The following is a 15,286-nucleotide window of genomic DNA, read 5'->3' as shown; positions in this document are numbered from 1 at the left end:
GATGGACACAAATCACAGTAGACCAATGGCGCTAGACTTCATATAATGTCCGAATTGAATGATTTATATGTTGTCAGTCATGGTTGTTGGTATTTTAGTACTGGAGACATATAGATTATAGATAGGTATATTATGCATAGTATATTCTATTAATGTATCATGCAGGATACTACTGTATATAACAAACTGGTTTGTCTTGCTGGCACAGTTACTTCCAGCAGCTTACTGGTTACTCATAGGGAGGAGCTGATTGTGTTGAAATTCCATGCACGGGTATAAAGGTCTTCCAAGTGCAGAGTAGAAGAGAGAGAAGATTGGATCCGTGTCCCCCTGGTACAGTCACTACTGCAGGACTCCACTTAAGAGGACTTATTCTTAATGTTTTCTTTCATTTATTAATTTGATGCAATTTAATTCTCACGGTGTATTAGTTTATGTAGCTTCTTACGTCATTTCCTGGTTTCTGGTTTTATGTAAGTGAAGCTTAATTGTTGTGTAATCAAATTTTCAACAGCTTTCAAAAAGCCTTTGAAAGAGATTAATCAAGCCTGATGCAAAATGAAACTGGCTTATCAGATTCCACTTTTCCTTTTCCAAAGAAGCTCTGAAAAATAAAAGGTGGAAACTGATTAGTTGCTATGGGTGGGAAAGCCAGTTTTGCTTTATACCAATTTTGGTAAATCTCCCCCATAATGCTTCCATTTCTCCCAATTTTCTAGGTATTTTTGTGCTGTCAATTAATTAGAACACTGTATATGTATATATTCTTAAGCAGTAAATCTATTTTATGCTAGATTTCAACAAGACTGGTTCAGGGTCATGCAGAACATTCTACGTGCTGACAAAAAGATACAGTCAGGCTACTTTTATCACTCACATACCACCCAACTTTTGAAAATCGCAAAGAGAAAAGAGGAACAATATGTTCGGTGCACATCACGGCAGTTTTTTTTCCCTACTAGGCCACGCCTCTAACTCCACCCAAAGCATAATTATTGACTCCGTCACTACTGCAGCAGCTGGGAATCTGTTATTGTGGAGCCCCTGGGACAATTTTTTTTTCTTGCACTTCAATAACCATTTAAATGTGAGCACATAAATCATCGGATTATAGATATTTTAAGGTCCAAATTGCACCAAATAATGAGGTTATGGGCTAATATACAGGTAGAAATCACATAGTTTAGTAAAGAGCAATTTAGCTAATTTGTTAGTGCACCTTTATGCATTATTTCCCCAGGTAAAAAAGAGGGACATTTAAAGAGGACCTTTCACCTGGATATCCTTTATCTAATTCTACCTTATAGTGCGACCCCCACTGATGTCTTGGCACTTTTTTCTAAAGAACCCCCCGTTCGTCCGCTGTGGTCCCTGTATCTTTTGGTGCCTCATATGCTAATGAGGAGACTCGGTTATACTAGGCGTGGACTTGAATTTCTCCTGGGCGTGGTTATCTTCTCCCTGGCTGCGAGCGCATCCAATCAGAGCGCCCTGCTCTGAGCCAGGGAGAAGGAGCTCAAGTTCTTGCTAGAATCACAGCTCCTTCTCCCGTGAGAACTTGAGCTCCTTCTCCCTGGCTAAGAGCGGAGTACTCTGATTGGATGCGCTCGCAGCCCGGGAGAAGATAACTGCGCCCAGGAGAAATACAAGTCCATGCCTAGTATAACCGAGTCGCCTCATTAGCATATGAGACGCCAAAAGATACGGGGACCACAGCGGACGAATGGGGGGGCCTTTAGAGAAAAAAAAAGTGCCAAGACATCAGTGGGGGCCGCACTATAAGGTAGTATAATAATTAGATTAAGGCTATCCAGGTGAAAGGTCCTCTTTAAGGATCAAAAAGGGACAGAGGGACTTGGGTCAAAAAGAGGGACTGTCCATCCAAAACGAGGAAACTTAAGAGGCATGCACTCATTTCTAGGTTTAGAGTTACAATGAGTGATCTAGTGTCCCCTAATTTTTTTGCTTTTAAAGACTAGGCTTATCTTTGCCTTTTATATTTTTCAGAACTCTCATTCGCCATGGATCTGGTCATAGTTCTTCTCTCCATTGTTGTCATACTATTTTTGGTCAAAGCTTTCAAGAACAAAAAACAAGGAAATTACAAAAATGTCCCACCTGGTCCAACACCTTTACCAATCATTGGAAATATCCACATCATGGATATAGGAAAACCCTATAAAACATTTTTACAGGTAACACTGATCCATGTTATTTACAAGGTATTACAGTGTATATAGTAAGGAATGGAGAAACCAAATTGTATCTTATCTTTCCAACTAGAATAGTGAAATGTGACTGACATTGTGATAACTGTCCATATTTGGCTGTGTGTTCACATCTGCTTCAGAGATCATACCAAAACGGCAGACACAACAAACTCAATTACAGGTCAGCAGGGTCCATCTTGTAATGGTGGTATCTGTTCTACAAAAGATATAGCAGAGCCTATGATTTCCATCAAAACCACAACGCAATTGTGAATGTAGGGGTTGTGTATAATCCACTGGGCAATGTTATTTCTAATAAATATATAAGTATATATAACATTAAAGAGGACCTTTCATGGGTCCGAACATTGTAATATAACTATCTGGACATGTAGAGCGGCACCCAGGGATCTCACTGCACTTACTATTATCCCTGAGCGTCTCTCCGTTCGCCTGCTGTGGCCCCGTTACCTTCTCCCCTGCTGTATGGTAATTGCTAATATCGGAACACCAGGGAGGAGTCTGCCCTGTTTCTCCCTGGCATATTTTTTTTCCCCTGGCTGTGAGCTCTGTCCCGCAATTGGACAGCGCTACATCCAGGGAGAAGGAACGCCCAGGGAGAAACAGGGCAGACTCCTCCCTGGTGTTCCGATATTAGCAATTACCATGCAGCGTGGGAGAAGGTAACGGGGCCACAGCGGGCGAACGGTGCTGCGCCCAGGGATAATAAGTGCAGTGAGATCCCTGGGTGACCCTCTACATGTCCATATAGTTATCTTACAATATTCATTCAGACCCATGAAAGGTCCTCTTTAACCACCTTTTAAATTAAATTACTTTATTTTAAAAAAATATGCCTACATTGACCTGAAAAAAAAAAAAGCTGTAAAGTCACGGCCACTAGGGGTCTCACTTCTACCTAAGTTGCAGTCCACTGCCTGTTATCAGTAAAGAATCATCCTTGGTAACAGGGACTCTCAATACAACTGAGATGCAGGAGGGGGGGGGGGGGGCGTGTCATAGCAAACTGAACTTGTGAGACTGATTAAAAAATAACTGCTTCTACACTCCTTCTGAACATCATGGGAGCCCTCTGATGTTCTGTAGGGGCTCATGTGCCGGCCAGGCCCATACTGCGGACCACAAATTGTACGGGCACCGATCGTGGACCCATTCACTTGAATGGGGTCCACGATCTGCATCCGACTGTCCGCACTGCAAAAAAGTAGTGCATGCACTACTTTTTTGCAGTGCTGAGGCACAGACAGAAAACCCACGGAAGTGCTCCGTAGTGCTTTTGTGGGCTACTGATCTGTGTCTCCATTCCGCACCGCATCTTCCGGATTGCGGACCTATTCAAGTGAATAGGTCGGCATCCGTGATGCGGGGTGCACACGGCCGGTGCCCCTGTATTGCGGACCCACCATGTGCATGAGCCCTAAGTGTAATTTATCTCTACTTATCAGCTTTCTGAGCTCTCTAGAAGAAAACAAACAGTGGAAAGTAAGGGAAGTGAGATCACTGCATAAAGTACTTGCAGAAAAGAGACACCCACTGCTTCGGAGAGAAATGCATCTATCTGTGCAGCTTAAACAGGGAATGATATGGCTTAAAGAGACATTTTCCCAAACATTTTCTACACAGTTATGTTTATACAAAGAAGCACAGATATTATGCAAACTTTTTAGAAAACTCAGTTGCACTTTAAGCTATTTAGGGCGGGTTCACATCAGCGTTATGAATTCCATTATTGTTTTCCATTATAACATGGTTATAATGGAAAATAACTGAATTTGTAAGCTGGAATTCAAAATGGAAACCTTTAGAGTTTAGAGTCTCCCTCAAGGCTTCTCTCTCAATTAGCCCTGCATCAGAACAATCTTGCCAGAGTACTATATGAGTACTTTGGTAACTAATCGAATTCCATTGTATGGGGCTGGTGCAAACCCCCCCCCCCCTCCCCTCGCTTCCCCTTCCCTGTTATTTAACCTCTCAGATGCCATATTCAATGCTGATCGCAGGACTTTATTTTCCATCATGTATAACAGAACAAAACCGAACTGCTATTTGTGCCCATAGACATGTATTAGAACAGAGCAAAACAGAATGCCTCTTGAAGGGTTCCGTTTTGTATTCCATCCTAAAATTCCTTTATATTCTGTTATACCTCTGTTATAACAGAACAGACATAACGGAATTTATAACAGTAATGAGAACCCGCCCTAAAGTATGTTTAAAGCACTTGGTAACTATATGATCATTCTTGTATTCACAGTTGTCTAAGGAGTACGGCACAGTCTTCAGCATCCAGATAGGATTGTCAAAATCAATTGTCCTATGTGGTTACGAGACCATCAAAGATGCTCTAGTCAATCATGCTGAATTATTTGTGGAAAGACCACATACACCATTGTTTGCAGACACAATAAAAGGCCACGGTAAGTTTTTGTATTGAACCTATACCTTTTTACATGAGGCTTTTGGGTCTCAATGAAGACTTGTAACATGGTTCCCTCCTACAGTACCACGTTCCATGTATAATACTAGTGTCCTCTTATGTGGCAGAGCGGCCTTTGAGCCCCTTAATGTACCAGGGACCGGGTCTCATTGCTACCTCTACACCTCCTATGACTATACCTCTAGACATAATAATTAAATGAAATTTAGGACATAAAAGACAATGAGGAAACCCAACTGTTTATTATTGTTATATTATGGTTAGTATGGTTGAAAAAGACAAATAGTGAGTGGGAACAAGGGTTTTACTGCATTATTGGAAAATATATTCTATTTTGGGCTTTTAAACGCCATCTATGCTTAACAATCCAGGCTATTTGATGGAAAGTTGGGCCATAGGTAATAAGGAAAGTACTATATTTTCAATTACAATTTTAGATAGTAATTATAGTAAATGCATCAAATACCAACCTAATACTGCCACATACACTCACATAATACCAAATAATACTACCTTAAAGAAAATGTGTCACCAAGAATTTCATCTTTGAAAATTTCATCTGGGTCAATAAAAATAAAAAGTGATCCAGCATTTTGCTAAGGAGTAGTGTTGATCGAGCACCAAAGTGCTTGTGTGCTTTGGATGAACATATCAGTATCCTTGTGTGCTCTACCGAGCACAATGGAAGTCAAAGGGAGAAGCTCAGGCACCCCCTGCTCAGAAGAGAAGAGGATGTCAGGTTCACAAAAAAGTTAGAAATTGATGGAAACCCCATCAAAATGGTTTGGAAACAGCATGAAGAGGATGGCTGGATGCATCTTGGACTTATATTATCTATGACATACAATAGACAACCACACAAACGCTATATGCCAAAAGCCAGGTATGTGGAAGCCAACAATCTATCCATCAGACAGATAACAGTCAGCTGAAAAACCATTTTCATGGAAAATGTGCGATCTACACTACTCATGAACAGAGCCAACTATTGGATTCATAGTCTTGTTACAAGACTATGAAACCAATAGATGGCGCGGTTCATCTTTTTGGGGCACAAGTCTGCCATTGTAGGGTATGCTGACTGTTATCTGTCTCATGGATAGATTGTTGGCTTCCACATACTCTTCAGAGCAGGGGGGTGCCTGGTTTGATGCTCGGGTCTCCCATTGACTTTCATTGTATTAAATTATACTTGAGCACCCGCAGTATTCTGCCGAGCACTGCAATGTGCGGAGCATAGCTAAGCAGTTCGGCTGTGCATGCTCGCTCAACACTATTAAGAAGACCTGGAGACCTGTTGCTAGTTTACAGCAGCCACTTTGGCCATAGATACACTGGTCATAAGGGGACCTCATTGACTTCTATGGAAGAGTTTTCTAGGCATGCTCTGTGACCTGTGCAAAAGTCATTGTACAAGGAAACAATAGATAAGTTTTGACAGTCACCTATAGTGAATGGTGGATCCTGTCTTATACAGGAGGAGATATAATTGCAGGCAGGATAAGGATGGAAGATAAGCAGATAACTGCAGTAAAGTGAACTGTACAGACCGAGACAGACTGGTGCCTATTATTAGAATTATATAGAGCCCCCCCTGCGCTCCTGTTGTTGAGGCTGTGTAGATCTGCCTGATAAAGCAGCTCCTGCTGCTGACTAGCCGATAAGGAGCTATTGTTCTCCTCAGGTAAATGTAAACGTTAGTATTGAATCACCCGTGGGCAATGAGTGGCAAGAGAGCGCTGGATAACACAGTCAAAACAATTAAACCTCTAGAGTGAATACTTATTCTGTTAATCTGTGCTTTGTAGCATAGAGCGACTGGTGCACAGAGGTTTTTACGGCATTGAGAGAAGGTAATGTCGGAGTTAGTCTCGAGAATGTCAAAATTATTGACAGTAGTAATGTTAGTAATTCCTTGGTTTACCTTATCTTTTAATCCACAGTGGTTCCTGGATTGTTGGTCCGCTTAGGATATGGTTATTTGATGGGAAGTTGCTGATGTTGTTCTTGCGGCGTCTTCCTAGCTCACCTCTCAGCAGCCGTGCGGCTCCGGCCGGAAGCACGCGCAGCGCGAGGGAGCTTGTGTATGTGTTGCCCGGGAGACCGATGATGGTGACGTCACCAAGCAAAGTACGAGGGCCTCTGTTGGACAAAAGTTAACCAGGTTAACTTTTGTCCAACAGAGGCCCTCGTACTTTGCTTGGTGACGTCACCATCATCGGTCTCCCGGGCAACACATACACAAGCTCCCTCGCGCTGCGCGTGCTTCCGGCCGGAGCCGCACGGCTGCTGAGAGGTGAGCTAGGAAGACGCCGCAAGAACAACATCAGCAACTTCCCATCAAATAACCATATCCTAAGCGGACCAACAATCCAGGAACCACTGTGGATTAAAAGATAAGGTAAACCAAGGAATTACTAACATTACTACTGTCAATAATTTTGACATTCTCGAGACTAACTCCGACATTACCTTCTCTCAATGCCGTAAAAACCTCTGTGCACCAGTCGCTCTATGCTACAAAGCACAGATTAACAGAATAAGTATTCACTCTAGAGGTTTAATTGTTTTGACTGTGTTATCCAGCGCTCTCTTGCCACTCATTGCCCACGGGTGATTCAATACTGGTGCCTATTATTAGGTTTAGTGGCCAGTGTGAAAACTGCAGGATTTTATGTGTTTTTAAAAAAAAATATATAACATGGAAAATGAAATATAAAATCTTCAAAACTTCTTTAAACATAATCAGTCATTTTCTGATGACACATTCCATAGAAAGCCCAAATAACACTGCCATTTAGTTTCCACATAATACTGTAATTCAATTCTCAAATAAGACCGCCAAACAAATATAAGAAATACTGGGTGGTTACAGTTTGCTTTTTGGGTTTCTACCCTTGGGATTCCTTAGGAAAATGGTTTTCACACTACCTATACTGGGTTTGCCACCACTCAATCACTATGTTTATCTTGTAGACATCATACATCATATACTGCAACTTCATTCCATTCAGGCATTGTCTTTTCCACGGGAGAGAACTGGAAAGTGATGAGAAGATTTACACTCTCAACCTTACGAGACTATGGAATGGGAAGAAAAACCATAGAAAACAGGATCATTGAGGAATCTGAATGCTTAATCCAGAAGTTGAGATCATATGAAGGTCTGTGGATAATTCATAATTTTCCCAGTAGTACATCATTCTATCACATACTTTATGTAGGTTTGTTAATATAGGTATTCTACTCAAATACATGTGAATGCTTGATGACAAGAAGAATCGCTCCTGGCAGTTAGGCACTGCTGAGTAATGGAACAGAAGCTGTACATCCACATTTTATGCCCCACTACCTATCAGTATAGGCCAAAAGCAATTCTTTTCCTGATGCCTTCACCTTGTTGATGGCTTTCAATGAGCTGTGTTTGGGGCAACTTCTATACCAATGCTTGTACCCATTCATTGCACATCTCCAACAGATTGGTGGATTAGGGAGGCTGAGGTTATCGAATAGATTTGGCTTTGCTTACTGTGTCCCATCTTGCCACTGTTGTTGTCTGCCTGCCGTTCTGCCTACCACAATTTTGCTTGCCGACCATTATATTTCGTAGGGATGCTACTATCTCCATCATGCCACTGCTACTTCCTGCTTACTAACATGTTCCATACAACAGCTTCTGCTGCTTCCATCATGCCACTGCCGCCATCATGCCACTACTGCGGCCTACCTTGATGTTCCGGGAAGGCTGCTGCTTCTAACTCCATCATGCCACTGCCACCATCATGCCACTTTGCTGCCTTCCAACCAACATGTTCAGTATGGCTGCTTCTGTTGCTACCTCCATGATGTCGCTACCGCTATCATGCAACTACTGTGGTCTGCCTATCATCATGTTCCATATGGTTGCTGCTGTTTCTATCATGCCACTGCCGCCATCATGCCACTGCTGTTGTTTGCCTGCCATCATCTTCCGTATGGCTGCAGCTGCCTCCATCATCTTGCTGCCTACCTGCCAACATGTACCATATGGCTTTTGCGGTCTCCTTCGCCTCAAAGGGACACTGACAGGCCCAATTAGCATATTTAGGTATATATATGTCAGTACAGGTCTTCTAAAGTCTATTAAAATCATTTAAGTAGCCCCCCTGTCCACCTTATAAATACAGAAATATAAAGTTTTATAACCTGCTTCTCCGGTCACCAATCTGCCCAAGGGGCGGCGTTTCATGTCAAAATGCGTCCAGCAGCCGCTCCCAACTGCCGTTCTGAAGCCCCGCCCAGCTCATCAATATTCACTTCGCTGGGCGGCGGCTACAACTCTCCCGACTCAAGTGCCCGACGCATGCGCATAAAGCAGAGGCTGCAGCTCTCTGTACGCAGGCGCGATGTGACCCCGGCCGGGCGCATGCGCTGAAGATTGGACGGAGGACGTGCCCAGAGGATTTAATGGGCCATGCGCAGAATCTTGAGTCGGGAGAGTTGTAGCCGCCGCCCAGCGAAGTGAATATTGATGAGCTGGGCGGGGCTTCAGAACGGCAGTTCGGAGCGGCTGGCTGGGCGCATTTTGGCATGAAACGCTGCCCCTTGGGCAGATTGGAGACCGGACAAGCAGGTTATAAAACGTTATATTTCGGTATTTATAAGGTGGACAGGGGGGCTACTTAGATGATTTTAATAGACTTTATAAGACCTGTACTGACATATATATACCTAAATATGCTAATTGGGCCTGTCAGTGTCCCTTTAACTGCTGCTCCCTACTGCTAATCCCCTACTGCCACGCCTATTGTTCTGATTCTGCTGCCACTACTATTGTGGCCATGTGCAACTTATTACCCTACCATTTCCACATACACACTGTACTGCTCCCAATTAAAAGGGAAAATTTTTCTAGCCTTGTTCACAACTAGCCACATGTATTGTATGGGCAGACATTCTGACCTTTTTAAGTCATAATGTTTGGATGCTTGGTCCCCCAACAATGCACATTTATTTATTTTTTTATCCCATGACACCATCTGCAACTAATAATGGACAGTTTTAGAATATGAAAAAGCATAACACATGTGACCGTGTGGTGTGTCACATGTTTACAATGTTAAACACGCTGTTTGATAACACCGCCAAACGCGCGTTTACCCATACCTATGTATGTCACTGTCACTCATACATGATTTACTATTGAGCTTGGGGAGGGAAGAGAGGGGAAGAAAAAGCAAAAGTAAATAAAAACTGACCAAAAAGAGATAACATGTTTTCCTAAAGAAATCGGAGTCCTACGAGACTATACCTATTTTCAGGGCAAATGGAGCCAATCTGATTCATCTCAAACCAGTTCAGGTCAAATAGGTGGTAGCGGAGCCCTCTGATGAAACCTGTGCACTGGACCAGCCAATGTTTTAAAAGAAACATGTAAACAAATATCAATAAAACCTAAAAACCTTTACAAATATTTAAAAAAAAAAAACTTTTTGTTTGTATTCTTTTTTTTTTCCAGGAAAGCCCTTTGATAATGTGACAAGTATTTATGCTGCTGTAACCAACATAATTGTGTCTATACTGCTGAGTAAAAGGTTTGATTATGAGGATCCGACCATACTACGTCTAATGGGTTTAGTCAATGAGAATGTAAAACTTCTAGGCAGCCCTTGGGTCATTGTAAGTGGTTATATTGTCTTTCTATCTATCTATCTATCTATCTATCTATCTATCTATCTATCTATCTATCTATCATCTACAGTATCTATTTCAGATCTACAACCCAAATTCAAGAAAAGCTGGGAGGCTGTATAAAAATGTAAATGTAAAGGAAAACAGAAATCAATGATTTGCAAATCTAATAAACCTATATTTTATTCTTAATAGATCACAGAACACATATAGGATTTTGAATGTGAGACATTTTAACATTTCATGAAAAAAAATTGCCAATTCAGAATTTGGCAGCAACACAAAAAGTCGGGGCAGGGCCATGTCTACCATTGTGTAACATCCCCTCTTCTTATAACAATAACCTGTAAATGTCTAGATAGCGAGGAGACCAACTGCTGGAGTTTTGGGAGACTAATGATGTTCCACAATTTTCTGTAGAATTCTAGTTGGTCAACAGTTCTGGGTCTTTGCCGCATTTTTTTGTTTAATGAAATTATTTCTATTGGCACTGCAGGCAGGACAGTTTATCAACTCTTGGATGGATACAGTATGTGGTTTAGCATTTTTCTGAAATATGCGAAGCCTCCTCTGTCCTCTGAAAGAGACGTTGTCCGGATGGGAGCATATGTTGTTAATAAAACCTCTATATGCTGTTTAGCACTTAGGCTGCCCTAGGCACTAATGCAACTCCATACCCTCAGAGATGTAGGCTTTTGAGTTTCCAAAATATTCACAATGCAAGTATTCCCTGATAGCATGTATGGAAATGATTTAGAAATGATTGGGACTTGTAATACTCCTTCTCTCTAGCTTTCTCAAAGTCTCTCTCTGTAGAACCTAAGGCTGGCAATAAGGTTCTTGCAAAGTTGTCTGTAATTACCAGCTAAGGAATACAGAATTAAGATATGGCTGGCCAGGACCGAGTCAAAGTGTGGAAGAGTGAATTAGCAAAATCCCTCTTACTACAGTAAAGTCTTGATCAGTCTAAAATAATGAATACCTTACTGACTAACTCCAGTGTTCCGTCATGCAGATTCTGGACCTTCTAGTCCATCTCCTAGCTTCCTACATGAGCCAGGATTGTTAACCATGATTGAGTCATATAGAGCTATACTGATTATACAATAGAACAGAACATTATACAACAATAAAATCATATGAAAGGACCCCATTTTGGGGTAATGCACATCCAATATTGATGACATTATGTACTGTAGATGGTGGATATCAAAAAGTCTTTGTCATTTTACTTTGAAAAACATTTTTCTGAAAGTGTTCCACAATTTGTAGACACATATTTTTGTAGATTGGTGAACCTCTGCACATGTTTGCTTCTGAGACACTCTCCCACTCTGAGGGTACCTTCACACGTGGTAGATTTTGTGGCAGAAAATTATGCGACTAAAAATCAGTTCCATTTATTTGAATGGGGCAGCAAGCACATGGATTTCTGCAAGTCTCATTAAGGTGAAAGGAACTGGTTTTCAGTCGCAGAATTCTCTGCCACAAAATCTGCCGCGTGTGAAGGCACCCTGACATATTCTTTTTATGCCCAATCATTTGAATGAGTTTCAAATTGTTATTTCAACTGCCTTTTATTAGTACCATTTACTTTTCTGGCTCTTTGTTGCTCCTTTCCCATATTCTTTGAGATGTGTTGCTGCCATCAAGTTCTAAATGAGTTAATTATTTCATCTATCTATCTCTATCCATCTGTTTGTCTGAATGCTGTACTCTGCTAGCTCCAGAATTCCCACAGATATACTGTAAAAGGACTGGCCGCTCCGTTCATTTCCAGGGGCCTCCACGTAGGATATGGCCCCCATTCTCATGATCATGGGGATCTCAGTGGTAGCACCCCCAACAATGTAATGGTTATCGCCTACTATGAATGGGGGATAAGTTTACAAGAGTAAAGTTAAATTCTTAAAACTCAGGTTTTTCTTTGTATTTCATCTATTTTGTAGCTGTACAATTCTTATCCATTTCTGGCAAAATGTCTACCCGGAGCTCACAAAACAATTTTTGAAAATGTTAAAGAGTTTCTGGACTTTATAAGAAAGATATTTACAAAACAGAAGAAAGAGCTGGACGTGAATGACCAGAGGAACCTAATTGACGCCTTCTTAGCCAAGCAACAAGAGGTATGATGATGTTTCACCAGTTGCTAATATTAAATATGTAAAGTAAAAAAAGTAACAGAAACATAATATATTAAATGTATTGTGTAAATAACATGATTAAGCAAAATATTTTGAAACTAATACAGTTATTTAACAAAGATAAGTTGGGTTTAAATATTATGGTATGGTCGGGTTGGCCTGCAAGCACTAGAGGAACCTTTGTTGGGTTCATGCTCTGATAGAGTGATGATCCCCAAAGAACCAGCAGACACCAACCCAATGAAGCTCACTAGCTGATGAGGACAATTGTTAGGATGTAGTGAAGAGCAGTGTAGACATTCACCTGTTCTGCATTGAGAAGGGGCCTCAGTATTACTTCCTGTGGTGCTCAAAAAGTACCTAAGTGTAGGATGTTATAATTTATAATCATAGTAATGACCTCCATAATCATCTAATCAATCCTTCTAATAAATCAATCACATAAAGACTATGTTGATCTAATCACCATTATCAATACTTATGGTTGATCAAAAGGGTGATCAGATGGTAAAATCAGTTATACAGCACATTGTAACCAGACCAGCTGTGTGAAATCAGGATTAGGCGAAGATATTGAAAAAGTTATTACAGATGAGTATGGGTAAATTCACATGACAGCTGTTAAAATTGGCCATTTTGCATCTTTGTTTGCAATCATTTTCTGGGTGTCTATCCATTTTTAACAATAGTTCTGCATATGTTTTTAATTGGCTGTTAAAAATGGCCCATTATATATAATGCCTTCATAGTGACCAGTATATATAATGGCCCCCACATAGTGCCTAATATATATAATGCCTCCCCCACCTCTGTTAGTGCCGACACATCCTTAAAAAATATACCTCATCCGCGTTCACATGAGGGAACACTTGTTCTGCACTGGAGGCAGCAGGACCTGGTGCTCTTGATGTGATGATGTCACAGCATACGATGTCACGAGTTCTGCTGCCTCCAATATGGAGCAAATATTCCATTGTGTGTACTCTACGTGTATGGGATGAGTATTTTTTTAAATTATTGTAACCACTGAAAATACTTTTTTACATAGTGTACTAGTTTTTAATGGCTGTTAGATGGGTACACTCCGGTCATTAAAATTGCGCACATGGTTTTCAATGGCCATGAAAATACACACAGACAGTTCTCACTGTTATGTGAATGTGGGCTGAGTTACCATGAATTATAAATGCCACCATCAGACTATTAAACATTATAAACCTCCCATTGGACAACAAGAGCCACAATAACCCATCCGAATTATCAACGATTGTGAGTCGCCCACTTATCACCAGAAGTTGGACCATAAAACCTTCTATTAACGGAGTTGACCAGCCACTTAAATTAGTATTCCCATCAGGAGCATTAATGGCATAACACATTTGCACAGCTTGCTCTCCATTTACTGCTACGGGACTGCCAGTATTAACTGAGCCAGTGCTCAACTATTTTTGGAGCTACCATATAGGTAAACCGCGCATGCAAAGTGGGCACCCCCATTCTCACAGTAATGGCATAGCCTAGCAATATGTCATCAATGTTCCAGATGCAAATGCCCCTTTAATAAAAAAAAAAAAAAGTAAAATACATACTTTCCACAATTCCTCACCGATCCCGCAGGAGTCTAGTTGGTTTCTGGACTTTCTTCATATGGGCAGTCAATCACTGGCTGTCACATGTTATCACTGTGGTCAAAGATGGGCTAAGTGGCCACATGTACATGTCAAGTGCGACCAGTACAAAGTTTGGCAAGGGATGTGGGTAAGCTTCATAACTGGATTGGAGGGAAACAGCAAGATTAGTGTTACTTCTTTTAATTTTATTAATTTGTATTGTACCATTCTTTTATTCATTCTTTTATTAATTGTATTGTACCATTGTGAGTGTTTTTTATGTTAAGGGACTGGACAATCTTTTTTTTTTCCTATATCATAACAATACACTATAGAGTCTTTAGAATTTGATGCACACAAACCCAATTCTCAATGTTCTAATAGGACCATATAACAGAGTAGTGGACTCAGTTGTCGGAAACTGTAATACTTTGTGATCAACTATTTTGGCTGAAATCTTGGTTCCTTCACCAGTCAGTTGGAAAATATTTATGATGACACAATATATGACATTCTTTAATGACTAGGTTTTCAGCCTCTGGTTTATGTACCTCCGGTGGTAAATCCCATGTCTCCAATGGGTTATCACAGTATACTCATAGTGTGCTTTTAAAGTAGTTTTCCAGGAACAATTACTATTATTACGAAAAATGGGTTAAAAATAAAATAAGATTTACTCATCTCCACGAATCACTCGCTGCTGCTGTTCTGATGCTACTCTTCACTACCTGATCCTGGCTCGACCTGCAGGAAATTCCAGAAAAAGACAACTTAGCAAACAACAGGATAAGGCTGGTCACCGCTAAGGCCAAAAATAAGCTGATAACCTTCATTGAACTATTTTCATAACCCCTTAATTACCATGCCTGAAACACATTTTTTTTTTTCCATTTTTGTCTCTCTGCATTTCAGAAGCCATAACTTTTCATTGATATGGCTCTATGAGACTCTGTTTTCTGCAGAAGAAATGTTCTTATTTTTGGCATTGTAGGGATAATTATATATATTCTTTGTAGGTCCCCAGGGCCGGCTGCAGATAGCTCCCCTGTCTCGATCTGGTAACTAAGAAACCCAGGTGCTCCACCAAGTATTCAGCATAGGGTTTAGCAATCACCACTACTGAGCTAGTCTATAAGGTGTAATAGAATACCTGTCTGTAAGCCCAGTCATATATAACAGCCACCTGAACTTCAT

General features: G+C 40.9%; 1 protein-coding gene across 2 annotated transcripts in view; it reads left to right on the top strand.

Annotated features, from left to right (window-relative positions):
• The first annotated feature begins 260 nt into the window (after positions 1-260).
• Positions 261-15,286, top strand: part of LOC122934153 (cytochrome P450 2K6-like) — a 28,793-nt gene continuing 13,767 nt past the window's right edge. Inside the window, exons 1-6 of one of the 2 annotated variants that reach the window (XM_044289396.1) lie at positions 261-333; positions 2,008-2,195; positions 4,486-4,648; positions 7,683-7,832; positions 10,166-10,326; positions 12,288-12,464. In XM_044289396.1, coding sequence (XP_044145331.1) covers positions 2,022-2,195; positions 4,486-4,648; positions 7,683-7,832; positions 10,166-10,326; positions 12,288-12,464 — 825 coding nt within the window. In that variant the 5' untranslated portion in view covers positions 261-333; positions 2,008-2,021. Of the gene's footprint in view, positions 474-2,007; positions 2,196-4,485; positions 4,649-7,682; positions 7,833-10,165; positions 10,327-12,287; positions 12,465-15,286 lie in introns of both variants that reach the window. The other variant, XM_044289395.1, reaches the window with a different exon arrangement.

Source organism: Bufo gargarizans, chromosome 4 (assembly GCF_014858855.1).
Source record: "Bufo gargarizans isolate SCDJY-AF-19 chromosome 4, ASM1485885v1, whole genome shotgun sequence".
NCBI classification, from domain to species: Eukaryota; Metazoa; Chordata; class Amphibia; order Anura; family Bufonidae; genus Bufo; species Bufo gargarizans.
The sequence above is the reverse complement of the archived record's forward strand: the minus strand, read 5'-3'. Positions and strand labels throughout refer to the sequence as shown.